The 13,305-nt window shown below is 48.9% G+C and overlaps 3 protein-coding genes across 3 annotated transcripts; 2 read left to right on the plus strand and 1 right to left on the minus strand.

The window, feature by feature from the left end:
• Positions 1 to 3,176: 3,176 nt before the first annotated feature.
• Positions 3,177 to 6,122, plus strand: NFIA_065920 (putative ARID/BRIGHT domain protein (SWI1); the record flags this gene model as incomplete). Its single annotated transcript, XM_001263324.1, has 1 exon — positions 3,177 to 6,122. One exon carries the CDS (start codon positions 3,177 to 3,179, stop codon positions 6,120 to 6,122), a length of 2,946 nt encoding a protein of 981 aa, XP_001263325.1.
• A 1,072-nt stretch (positions 6,123 to 7,194) lies between these two features.
• NFIA_065930 (mitochondrial 54S ribosomal protein mL49) lies at positions 7,195 to 8,007 on the minus strand (the record flags this gene model as incomplete). The annotated part of the gene is made up of 3 exons (XM_001263325.1): positions 7,195 to 7,245; positions 7,329 to 7,717; positions 7,899 to 8,007. 3 exons carry the CDS (start codon positions 8,005 to 8,007, stop codon positions 7,195 to 7,197), a joined length of 549 nt encoding a protein of 182 aa, XP_001263326.1.
• Positions 8,008 to 8,412: 405 nt separating this feature from the next.
• Positions 8,413 to 9,841, plus strand: NFIA_065940 (eukaryotic translation initiation factor 3 subunit E; the record flags this gene model as incomplete). The annotated part of the gene is made up of 2 exons (XM_001263326.1): positions 8,413 to 9,554; positions 9,616 to 9,841. 2 exons carry the CDS (start codon positions 8,413 to 8,415, stop codon positions 9,839 to 9,841), a joined length of 1,368 nt encoding a protein of 455 aa, XP_001263327.1.
• Between the last annotated feature and the right edge of the window lie 3,464 nt (positions 9,842 to 13,305).

Raw genomic sequence — 13,305 nt, forward strand, 5'->3', positions numbered from 1 at the left:
GTGATTATGTAGCTTGGCGCCGCCAGAGAGCTATCGAACATCTGGGAATCCGATCTCATCAAGTTCTTGATTCATCTTTTTGCGTATACCTAAGTTCTTGGAAGCAGTTGTGCTTATTGCATATGTATCTGTATTATTGATTTCGCACTCGGGCCTCTTTACTATATGCAGGATTATGGCCATTTTGTCCATCCCGGATACCTCACTAGAACTATATATAAATCAGGATGCTCAGCATCCAGCAATAAGCGAAAAATAAAATCCACTGGAAGACGCATAATTTACACATCTTCAACCACAACGTAACTTGACCATCTACGATAAAGCCATGGCAGGACCAATGCTGCTTCTGCTTGTCGATCCTCAGGATACTCGAAGCATTCCAAACAGCCCAATCGCCTGCAGCACTGTCGATTCCTGCAGCAAAAAATCCAAGTGCCAAAGAACGTAATTCCATGTGCTAAGATTTGAGGCCCACAACGTCCCCATATGGGTATATTCCTCGAATGCTAAGGTATGTTTGCACATAGACTTTCAGCTAATGACCGTCGAAGGCGTGGCATGAGATCGAAATGCAACTAGCGAACATATTCATTAACAAAGTTGCACCTGAGGAATCGGCCTGCAGGACTCACAATGACTTACAATTGCGCACAAGTCAAAAGGTTCACGGACTGCAATACGATCGGGTATCTATGAGATAGGCACCCATTGAAAAGCACTAGTGGAATGATTATTACTGCTAGTAGTAGTACTCCGTACTGTAGCCCGGGAGGGAACTCTTGTTACACAATTGCTGTCATCTGAAATGTCTAGATAGGCACGAATGAAACCGATTATGCCTATTTGTGCCGTTGTACCTTGAAGTAAAGTACGGAGTATAGGAGCCGAGTCGAAGTCGAAAGACGATATCATGGACCCGGGGCTGGTCATTGTCATGGATCGAATGCGCTTCTTTGAGTGGGGTTAGCATGGAAAAGTATCCAGGCATGTACGGAGCAGATACTGTCGGGATGATCAACCTCGTAGGAGGAATGCACCCATTACTCAACAGTCGACACCTGGATATACCCAGATGGGTACTTGACTATGTTCTGACCAGTCATCTTGCTAAAAATTGCGCGAATAACGACGTATGACCATTATTTTTCGGCATCTTTCAGGCCAACTAGGGCATTAGTATTCTCATTCCTCGAAGTATAAGTATCTAGTTCCTGTTCTTCGCTCTGTGTCTCGTCGTTCTCCTTTGTCCCTCACCTCGTTATATCGTATCTCCCTGGCTATAGCACCGTGTCTCTCATGTTGACTGGAAATTGATACCAGCTGCTGGTCATCATGCGTCTTCTTCTACGTCCCATCAACTTCGCCCCTATGATAATCGCCTATATGGTTGCCATAACAGCCCCACCAGCTGGAGTTTGCTGAAACTCCTAGTCATACTCTGTATATGTTGTGATCATGATCCTGGGAGGACTAAGACCTAGCAATTTGCATGAGCGATGTGCACAGCCAGCGCATGACATTTATGATCATTTGTGCCTCCAATATCAAATGCTACCATGGTACTAGAAAGGAAACTGATAGAAAGCACTCTGGATATCCAGCACAACCCTGAGTGATCAAGTCTCAGTGCCACAAATTTACAGCAACCTTGGCAAAATATTAACGCCTATCTCTTGCTCCTATTCCTGATCGGGTGCTAACTAACCCGAGTATGGCGGCAAACAGGATCAAGGGACACTTCTGATGAAGTCAAAACCTTAAAAAGAACGGTGGACCTGGCAGGAGATGAATTCAATGAATTCGACAGGGGAGTTTCTTACTCCAGAGCATATCACTTTCTTTTAATTATTTTCAAGAAAAGTGACGGTGCAATCCTTAAGTGCTGGAGCAGAAGATCTTGGTGGACGGCCGGAAGAGGAACAGCGGCATTCCACATGATGTGCTTACATAATCACCACAGTGGCATTATTGCACCCTGATCCGGTCGTTGCTTGTTCTCGCTGCTTCTCTTCTGCCGTTTTGTTCGACCCCCTTTTGCCGACTAACTGACTGGCCTCTCTTCCGTTGCTGCTGCTGGTAAAATAACCTACTGGAAGACTAAGGTACCCCCAGTACCCGTACGTACCTCTTTTGTCTGGTTTCAATATCATCCCTTCCATTTCTCTTATCTCTGGACTGCTACTGCTGCACACTCCTCTTACGCTTGTTCCATTCTTGTCTTCCCACGCCTCCACTTTGTTCTGCCTTTTCAAGCGGCCCCCCTTCCCCTCATCGAAATACAGGAAGGAATTTCATTAAATAAAATAAAATTACGGCTCTCCTGTTCACTGCTTTACTTGGATCTGGTACGTTCAATACTAGATCACCCACCCACTTGTCTTATGCCATTGGATTGTGCCTGCTTCTGTCCAGAGCACACTTCACATGTGTCGCCACGCACTACTGGCCATCCAATCTGGTCATTCTTCGGGACCAGTCACACACGTTGCAATCCCCATCCTGTGGTGCTCATAGTTCCAACGCTTCTTTGGCTTATTATTCTGTCTTATTGATTAAAGTCATCATTACTCTTGTATTCTGTTGTTACCGTTTTTTATTTATCCTGGTGTTATAGCTTAGCTGCTTCTTTACTTACACTGATGGTTGAGCCTCATTGACAGTTTCCATCCCCGTTTTCTGCCTTTGTGCTCCGGCGCCTGGAATCCCGTGACTTCCCATCGTCCTCCTTGCACTCTCTCAAGCCTCTCAACCGCTGCTATTTCGGGACCGGTGTAATCGGCATCTAAGTTATCCAGCCTTGTCGGTATGTACAAATCCTTTGCGCTATTTTTATTCCTTCAGTACCGATTTTGTTCCGTGTCTTCATTACTTGCAGCTCTTGCGTCGAATGTCTCCGACAACTCTGTTCTGTGTGGTCGTTGCTTCTCAAATGCCCGTGTCGCAGATTCAAAAGCGCGACTCAACCACAACCCCCGACGCGTCTATAGCCCCCCACCTTGCCCTTTCTGTGATGGCTTTTGTCTAGTTGCCTCATCTGTTGCATCATTGATTTCCGTGTTGATTTCGTCGCGAGTCCGACAGTTGCTTTTTAATAATGACCAAGCCTGTTCTGTGCGTGTGTCACATTCACTGACGATCATCGCCTTGCAGATGGGTTGGTAAGACCACACGACATGAATGCCTGGCTAGCCGACGCCTCGAACCTCCAGAGCCATGACAATGGCGCCTTTAATCAAACAACAATAGATCCATCTACAGCATTTCTCCATGCATCGCCCACGCCGCCAGACCCCAATCAGTTCCAGCGCATGTTCAATGGAGTACCGCGAAATGCTTCCCCCGGATTCCACAATCCTAACCAGGTGATTCCGTCCAAGAGATCGCGACCAGAGGATGGTCTCTCAATGTCACCCAGGCAAGCGCCTGGCGGGCTTTCTGTATCGCGATCTCAGACGCCTCATCAAGTACCTTACCCTGGTTACCAGGGGCCTGCGAACGGCGCCCAGCAATTCCCTTCCCATGCCGCGCCGTACCAACATTTCCAGCAAGGGACTCCGACCAATGTCACTCAGTCCCCCATCATGCAAGACTTTGACCAGCACGGTGTGCAGCGACTCGGAACTGCCTCTCCTAGCCCATTCTCGCCAGCAGGCCCCCACGTCGGGCCTCATATGTCCCCGTCGCAGTCTGATCATCCAAGTAGAGTCAACACACCGCAAAACAATTCGTTTATTCCAGGTCAACCTTTCCCTCAAGGGATGGGCCCGCAATTTGCACCCGCTCCTACGATGACTTCTGCTGCCGTGCAAGCTCCCATGCAAGCGAACTTTAACAGTATGCCGCAATATCAGCAAGCGATGGCCGCTCAACAGCAGCGACTGCACGCATTGCAGATGCAGAGCCAAGGTCGTCCTATGAATATGAATCCTGCGATGGCAGGACGCCCCGTGGCGGCGGGAATGAACGCGATGGCAAATCCTCAGCAAATGGCGGCCATCAGGCAAATGCAGCAAAGTATGGCGAAACCACCCAATCCTGAGGGCTTTATGAGGTCGTTGCAGAAATTTATGATGTCGCGCAATCTGCCTTTGGATCCGAATCCCATAGTCTGTGGTCGCCCTATCAACCTGGTCCAGCTCTATGCGACGGTCATGAAGCTGGGTGGGTCAAAGAAGGTAAGCGCTGCAAACATGTGGCCTGTAATAGCCCAACAGCTTCAGTTCCCTCCGATGCAATTTCCTATGGCTGTACAGGAGATTCGGGAGCACTATCAAAGGAACCTCGCTGCGTACGAACAGGCTTTCCTCAGCACGCAACAGAAGCAGTTTGCCGATCAAATGCAGCAAAACTCACTGCCGCGACAGCCAAGCGATCCTTCGGCTGTCCAGTTTCAGTCGCCAACAGTCAAACAGGGCCAAGGGTTCGAAGTACCTCAACCAGTTGGTGCCTCTCCTGGTAGCATGTCCGTAGCAAACAATGCGCAGCAAAACATTCCAAATGGCTTCGCGACCCCGACCCAAGTCAAAGCGTCGAACAAGCAACAACAGCATCGACTAAGTGTATCCCGCCAGTCTCAGCCTCCAGCAACCCCGCAGGATTCTACAGGCCAGTTACCAAACCAATCCCCTGCTCAGTCAACAAAACCTCTTGGTGGAACACCGGGAAAGTCAGCGAAGTCATTCGAGCAAACCTCTGATCAACCATTGAAACATCCGATACAAGATCCTTTCAAACCAATGGTTTTGCCGGAGAGCAACTTACACGGTCCGATAGCTTTGGATGAAATGTACCAGCTTGGGGAAGAAATTACCAGGTTGAAACCAAACGTGCCTTCCTTTGCCGAGCTTGGTGTCATTGACATTCACGCGCTCACAATGAGCATCAAGTCTGGTATTCATGCGGAGATGCGCCTGGCGCTGGATACTCTTGTATCCCTCTCTTGTGAACCAGCCGTCCAAATCTCGCTCGATAATTGTGAAGATCTGATCGATAGTTTGATCGAATGTGCAGAGGACCAAGCTGATTTCCTTGCTGAACACGCCGTGGAGGTTTCGGATGTGATGTTACTGCCCTCGTACGAGGAGGTTACTCGTGGATGTCAGACGGAATGGACTTCTCTTGCCGACGTCCCTGAGTTTGGAAGCCTTGAATATGAGCTCGATCGCGCTGTTGACAGACTCATCTGCGTCACCACAATATTGCGGAATCTTTCCTTCACTGAGTCGAACTTTGGGTTACTATCAACTGCCCCCGTTGTACAGTTCATATCAACCATTATCCGCTACTTAGGGACTCGAAACATGCTCCTTCGAACCCATCAGAACACATTGGATTTCATGAAGGACGCTGTCATCTATTTGAGCAATTTGGCACATATGATCCAGTTACCAAGCAAAGAGGAAGCCCTTTGTCTATTGCACTTTCTTTTGTCTTTTGCTCCATTTCCGCCTCCAACGTTGGGTGCGGACGGCGTCATGTTTACATCCTACAATGCCTCGATTCACAAATACACACCCGCCGCCGTCGACAGCTTGGCTAAGCTCCTGGCCAGAGATGACCCCAACAGGATATTCTTCAAAGCAATATTCTCCGGTGATGGAGCGCCCGGTTCACAGCATGAATTGCTGACTCGTGCTTTCGGACTAGCTATTTGTCCAGTCCCTGATCAACTGCGGAAACATCTGGCCATAGCGGACGCCCGCAAGGTATTCCTCATGCAGGGATTATTGGCAGCCGACATTCTTTCTTCGTTTGCTGATGGTAGCTTGGCCAAACAATGGCTTGAATCGATCGACGGGTTTGCTATTCATCTTCTGCGGCTCTCATGTTTGCTGAGCACTGAACGTGTCCCTCCCCCTAATACCAACTCTCGCCAGTCCCATGCTGCCCGAGGCCAGGCGGAGGCAGAGGCCTCCGCGTATAGTTCTATCATCAATCGAGGTTTAACAATACTGTGTCGACTAGCGGAGAAGTCGAAACTCGCTGACAATAGTTCCGCGCGGAAGTTTCCGTCTGGAATCATCCCGAAGAAAGAGAGCCTACTTGGTGCATTGTTGATGCCCAATGTTGATCCTGGCGTTGTTCGGCAGCTAATCTCTTATGCTCGTTTAGCCGAGTAAAATGTGTCAAACCCTAATGGAATACTCCGCCGCTTCTTACTCTCTTCCTGCTTCAAACTCCCCTTTTTTGGATATTCAAGCGACCGCAGCGGGCTTGCCATCTTACAAAGCCAGTTTTGTTTCACTCTCGTCATGGCTTCTTCTGATCTCAATGAGGACTCACTCATACCTGTTCCATGCCTTTTTGTATCTGTTCGGCGCCGGTGGGAGAAATATTTTGGGGCGTGACTGTGTATCATTCTGTCTATCACTGTAAAATACCCTCGGGCAAAAGAATCATTCATGATGTCTATATGGGTAAATACACCATCGTTGTCATCATTTCGAAACATTCATCCTCCATTCGTAGCGACCTACAGATGCCTGGTTCTCTTCGCTTTACATCAAAGGAGACGACAAGCTTCTCCGCAAGAAAATTGGTCGTCATCTCTAACATGGAACTGAAATGACACTGTAGAATATATCAAGAGCCTCGCCTGAGTTCCCCATGGATACTAGATGCTGAAGCTGCTTTTACGTGTCACAACTAATTACTCCCAGATGCAAATGTCTTTTCGCCTTATTTGACTGGACCATTGGACAGGTACTAAAGTATGAAGTGCAAATAGCCACTCAACCGAGAAATGGCAGAGATGAGATCGGATGCGGAAAGGATAGAAAGAGGAAAACAATCCCCAGAGCACAGCAGAAGCCAGAGCCTTCAATGACAGCAATGAGAAACCCGCAACACGGACACCGGCAAGAGAATCGTACAATGCAAAAAGAGACATGAAACGATATACCAATCAAATGACGATCCAAAGACAGTGAAACGCGATAAACAAGTAGACCGTTCATGTAACCATCAAAGATTCACCTTCTGCTCATCTTGCATTTTCCATGGGCTCTTCCCTCCGCATAACACATTTCACTTCCCTTCTTCGGTCCTTTTGGTAATGCTTTGAAGCTGAAGCTTGGAATAGCTCTTTTTCGTGGGATATGTAGACTGGTGATCGATTATCGAGTAGATGATGAGACAGATATAGGGTACGGAAAGGTAATCGTTCATGCTGAAAGAGCCGATACGTCACTTTTAGAAGTTACGCTCCAGGAGGAACTTTTGAATCTCAGGCTTCCGCCAACCCTACATGGTGGTACCAATTAGCAACCGCATTGATAGAGGAGGAAAAAAGTTCTGGACGGCGCGAGGCATATCCCCTGGCATACCTTGACAATAATATGGCCATTGAGGCGGTTGATAGTGACGTCCGGGCTTTTTGGCGCACGCGGGTCGCCGCTTTCTAGACCGAGATACCGTGCAAGGTCGCTTCTCAATGCTTCGAGATCACCTTCCGTCTTCTGAATCTTGGTCTGTTGCTTGGTACCACCGGCTTTTGTGACGAGGTATACGGGGAGCTGGTTTGATGCTGTGCGACGAATGAAATATGGGAGGTTTGTGAGTTGCAGATTTGCACCAGGAGGAGGAACGGCTCCTGTTGTTGCGGAAGGGGTTTCTTTCAGAGTCTGGGATTGCCGTTTGAGCTGAACCAGGAACGTCCGAGACTGATGGGCGGAAGTCTTTGATTTGGAGTGTTGAGCGGATCTCAATGAGTGAACTGCAGTAACACAGGTCAGTACGATCACGTCCAATCTGATTCCCACGTTTGCTTCTCTGTTTCTGTTCATGTTTTTGCTATAGCTCGCTTATGGATGGAAGGCATGGGATAGGCGGATTCGACGGAGACTTACGAGAAGAGATCAATCTAGACTGTGAAGATAATGTGGAGAAAGAGCTACATGTCCTCGATGAAGCGACAAACTGTGAAGCATTGAGGAAGAGGGGAGCTGCGGTCGACTGCTTGCGAACAGCCGAGCAGACCGGCAGAGACTGCAGGAAAGATGCCATCGGCTGCGGATATGGGAAAAAGGGGCCTGCAATGGATGAAAATCTGGCAATACCAACGCGTGGATGTGACAAAGAACCCCGACCACAAATGGGTTCTATCACAGGGGATGTGAAGGCGACGTACGATTGAAGAGAGGTCCTACAGAAATGTCAAGCATCATCCTACAACATACGATTTCTTGCGTTCTGAGCGGAGACCTGCTGCTAATCCCAAAGGGGGATAGCGCGCCCACCAGCCCTCCCGCCCACATTTTCGCCAGCGCAAAGAAACCGGCGCACACTTACTTTGGCACGGGACGAAAGAAGAGACAGAGAGAGAGACTTCCAACACAGTCCTCGCTGCTGTTCCTCCACTTCATATAACCTGCCCTTTCCTCTCTTCCTGCTGTCCATTTCTACACCAACATGGCAGCCAACGTCCCCCCTTCCGCTGAGACTCTTCTCAGTGGTGCCGCGGCCCACCCTCCCAAGACCGCTGAAGAAATCGCCAACCAATACAACCTGCTTCCCAAGTTGATCCCCTATCTCGACCGTCATCTCGTCTTTCCTCTGCTTGAATTCAGCTCGGGCCAAGATGACGAGAAGGAAGTTGTCCGTGCGAAGTATGAGCTTTTGAAGCACACGAACATGACCGACTATGTTGCCAATCTCTGGAAGGAAATCAACAACTCCGACGACATTCCTGATGAGTTCGTGAAGAAGAGGGAGGAGGTTCTCGCCAAGTTGCAACAGTACGAGGAGGAGAGTGCGAAGATTACTCAGCTGTTGCAGGATGAGAGCGTCGTGGCCAACCTGCGAAGTGACAAGGTCGCCAACTTGAAGTTCCTCGAGGAACAGCACGGAGTGACCATTGAAATGGTCAACAGCCTTTACGATTACGGCCGGTTCCAGTACAGCTGCGGCAGCTACGGTAATGCCGCAGAGCTTCTCTATCAGTTCCGTGTTCTTTCGACGGATAACGACAAGGTCGCCTCCGCTACATGGGGTAAATTCGCTTCGGAGATCCTCACTACCAGCTGGGAGGCTGCGATGGAGGAAGTCCAGAAGGTCAAAGATTCGATCGAAACCCGTCTATTCAACAACCCTCTGGGTCAGCTCCAGAACCGCTCCTGGCTGATTCACTGGTCTCTTTTCCCCTTCTTCAACCACGATCCCGCTCGCGATGTCCTGACCGATCTCTTCTTCTCCCCCGCCTACATCAACACCATCCAGACCAACTGCCCCTGGATCCTGCGGTACCTTGCCGCGGCAGTTATCACCAACCGTAACCGCGCACACAAGAGCAGCAGTGTATACCAGAAGCAATTGAAGGACTTGATCCGTGTGGTGCGCCAGGAGGGTTATGAGTACAACGACCCTATCACCGACTTCGTCAAGGCTCTCTACGTTGATTTCGATTTCGAAGAGGCTCAGAAGAAGCTGGGCGAGGCCGAGGATGTGCTCCGGAGCGACTTCTTCCTTGTTTCCACCACTGATGCCTTTGTCGAGGCTGCCCGGCACTTGATCTCCGAGAGCTACTGCAAGATCCACCAGCGGATTGATATCAAGTATGTGACAGTATCCTGGAATTTAGTGACCTGGTGACGGATAACTGACATTGGAAACTAGGGATCTTTCCACCCGTCTCGGCCTGAACCAGGATGAGGGCGAGAAGTGGATTGTCAACCTGATCCGCGACACACGTGTTGATGCCAAGATCGACTACAAGGAGGGCACTGTGATTATGAACCACCCTCCCCAGTCTGTGTACCAGCAGGTCATCGAGAAGACCAAGGGTGCTTTCTTCCGGACACAAGTGCTGAGGTTCGTCCGTTTATTGTATCCACACGACTGACAACTTACTAATTTTTCAATTCTCTTACAGCGCGGCTGTTGCGAAATAACGAAATGGTTCGATTTACGCCCCGAAAACAAAATTCATCCTTTTTCCTTCCTCCGAATGGTTCTGTTCATGTTAAAAACCCCCACGATCTGTGGGTTTCTTGTGTGATGGGACCAAGCAGAGTGGCATCAGGCTGGCGTTCAGGTGGTCCACTTTTCATGTTCCCCGTAATTCCTCCTTTCTATTTTATGTTGTCAGAGTTTCAGATATCTCTCTTGGGCCTCCTGCTTGACTCTCTTTGTGGTTCTGTGATGATGAGAAAAGAAAACGAGTGACCGTCGATTGAATCTTTGACATTTCTAAGGGTCTAGAAGCGAGGGAAGAACCGAAAGGGAAGCCAGCTCGAGTCCGTGTTCCGGGACTCTAGGATTCTACTTCGGAGCCGGGCAAATGACCGACTGTAACGATTGACGAGAGTCATATTGTTTCGCACGGTCTCAGAGCTTTGTGCTATGTTGATTGATCCATTGATATATGCTGTTACGAATGGTCTATAGACAGATGAGTGAAATTCAGTATCAACCTTCCGGTTAAACTCAAGTCATTCCTGTATTCATTCATTGCCTATGGCCTTATCAGCTGGCTAGACGGCGCAGGTGACGGTGAAGAATGAGACTGCCTCTGAAGAAGGATGTCTTGTGTATTATTTGTAGGAATCAAGAGGCCATTGGGGAACGTCTCGAGGACGAAAGAAGGCGATCCACATCAAAGCCAAAGCAACCCGAAAAATGAATTGTAGTCGAGACCAGTTATTAATATGGCCCGATTTCAAGTCTCAAGAGTTGTTCGAACAAAAGACGGATTCGAGATAACGCTTGCAGCGAAAACGCCGGTCTTGATCAAGACGAGATAGTAGTAGGTGAAAAATGGACTGGCGCGCTCGGATGGGGTATAAGGTTGAAAAGCAAAGGCCAGGAGACAATCAAACGAATACGCTCGAAGAGATCACTGGCTCTAAATCGGTGGAAATCTATTGTCAATCAAATGACTCGGAATTCATCGTCCACGCCGCCCTCCGTTATCAACGGGCTGCCTGCGATGCCCAAACGCGCGCACCGGTACTATCTCGTTGATATAAGGCTCTGATTCCCTGCAGGAATGGGGTGTAAGGATATCTCCCGTCATTCGAAGGGATTCCTGCCGTTCGTACTCTCGTGACATGATGGCCAGATCATTGATTTGTTCCTGTGTGATCCTGTTAGCGACAGGGCAGTAGGAAAGCAGTGCTAGAAGGGAGCAGAGACCCGCGTCAAAGGCATGCCATTGATGAGATAGCCGTCGCGCCCCTGTTTGTATGAAGCTCGCGGGTTAGGCAGACTCTTCCCATTTATCACGTTCGCCAACTAGATAATCGTTTACCTGGTAAGTATAGGGTCTGACAGTTGCTGATGGTCCAAGGAAATACTGGATATGGCCCAGCACAATATGCCTTGAGAGACCATAGCCTGGTAGCCAATATTGCTGGACTTGTGACATCTTTGCAAGCGTTTTTGTCGTTTTAGTTTGGACTCTTGGAGGTATATAAGCTTGATTGGATGCTCGCGTAGGATGGCTGTTTAGGAAAGGTGGTGATGGCACGAAACAGGTACATGAATGGACGATGTGTGTATATATAACCCCAGACCGAGTCTACTCATGTAAGGGATAACCCCGAGATAAATACGAAGATCGTCTGCATGAGTTCGAAGGAATTGATTGAAGTTCGAGATGCTCAGCTGCAATACAATCATACTCGCTTAGTGAAGCTGATCAGCATTCCCATTTGCAACCACTATAGAATCTTCCAGACGAGGTCACACTGACAGTAGTCCAGAACTTCAAAGGAGTATCCATCACGAGCAGAGTGATAAGATGGCTGGGAAGCCAATTTGGTTCATTGTGCTCATCGGATCCCGGAAGGGACCGCCTCACTCTTTGAGAGGACGAGATTCAACCCCTTTTCGCACCGGTAAACAAAAGTGAGGCTTGACTTTGACGAAGACTAATACCGTTCGCAAATGGAAGCCAGCTGCACCCATGCCATGCGCTCCTAGGCCGCTGCGCCCAGGGCCGGGTCCTATTCCTTAATCGTGCGTCTCAATTTCAAGATCCTTGGACTAGATTGCGGTGAACATGCGGCGCCAAATTGGTCTGTAGGGATGTTGTCGTGGCTCCATGCGCTGACATCCTAAGACGAGTCCAGGTAGTATATTTTATCAATAACATTCCGAAACCTTCTTCTAACCTTACCCAGCTCAATCAGGGCGTTTAGTATTCCGAGTTTAAATGTATATTGAGATCAGAGACGGCCGTAAACAGAACAGGTCCCGCTGATCATCGTTGTAAGATCCGAGAGCGATTGATTATCTATGCGCACTGGATTTGTTGTACACGCAGGCCTGAGAGCAATTCCACGCTTGACCCATTTCTTTGTATCTGGGAAAAGAGCCAATGCATGTTAGACAAATCAAAGCAGAAATCTGGATTTTAGGAGGAACTTTACTCTCTCGACTGACACCGACAGTAGGTAACTAAGGTATAGACATGCCGAGTCCGAGAACGCGTAGACCAGTTGCCAACAACTATATTGATCCAGAACCGAGGAGAAGAACACTGCGTTGTATGCACAAGGCCGATTCAGGAAGCGATGCTTGATGTCTTCCATGCAGTGTCCCCCGCAACTCATATTTATCGATGGCTCCGTCTTGCAAGCGGACCTCCTAGGTTTCGTTCTCAACAAGAATCTGCAGAAACGATCCGAGACCCTTCAGCAACAAAACAAAATAATAATGAATCTGGATTCGGTGACTTCTCGTCCGAGAGTCCATCTCTTCAACCAGTCGATTCCTAAGCGCTCATCGATGCAATGTATTCAACAAGGATCCGCCCCTGCGGCCTATGAAACAGTCTGAAGCAGAACGTTACAAATCCTTCCGCTGGGTCTTGGTGATCTCCACCCAGCTAGCTACATGGGCAGAGCCCGTCCGCTGATTTTGTCTGGCTACTTCCTGCGTATATGCAGCTACTAACCCGCCAATGGCCGGAGAGCGACCAGCCAACCTTTGCATACCGTGGCCGTTGGGATGCATGGTCAACGACTTCATCTCCGACCAGTTCGAGTATGCCACACTGTCACAGTGCCATTGCTGCTTCTAGACTTGCCTTTAACTGATGCTGTGTGTTATGGTGCTTCCTGAATGGCTCCGTATGCACCTTGCGCATTCCGCCATGGCAGCCAAGACAGCTATTCCTATAATGTCTTCCCAGACTTGCCCTGACGATCACGGCTTGTACCGAGGGTAACCTTTTACTACGATTTCAGCTTTGACCGAAAGAAGAGAGTGAGGCCTCTTTCGTGGAGCTCAAAGGAAGCGGATCCAGTGAGCTTCTTTCAGTCCGTGTAAGACCAAGGCGGATTGTAGGCATACAATCTCCGA

The sequence above is a fragment of the Aspergillus fischeri genome, genomic scaffold (assembly GCF_000149645.3).
Source record: "Aspergillus fischeri NRRL 181 1099437636252 genomic scaffold, whole genome shotgun sequence".
NCBI classification, from domain to species: domain Eukaryota; kingdom Fungi; phylum Ascomycota; class Eurotiomycetes; order Eurotiales; family Aspergillaceae; genus Aspergillus; species Aspergillus fischeri.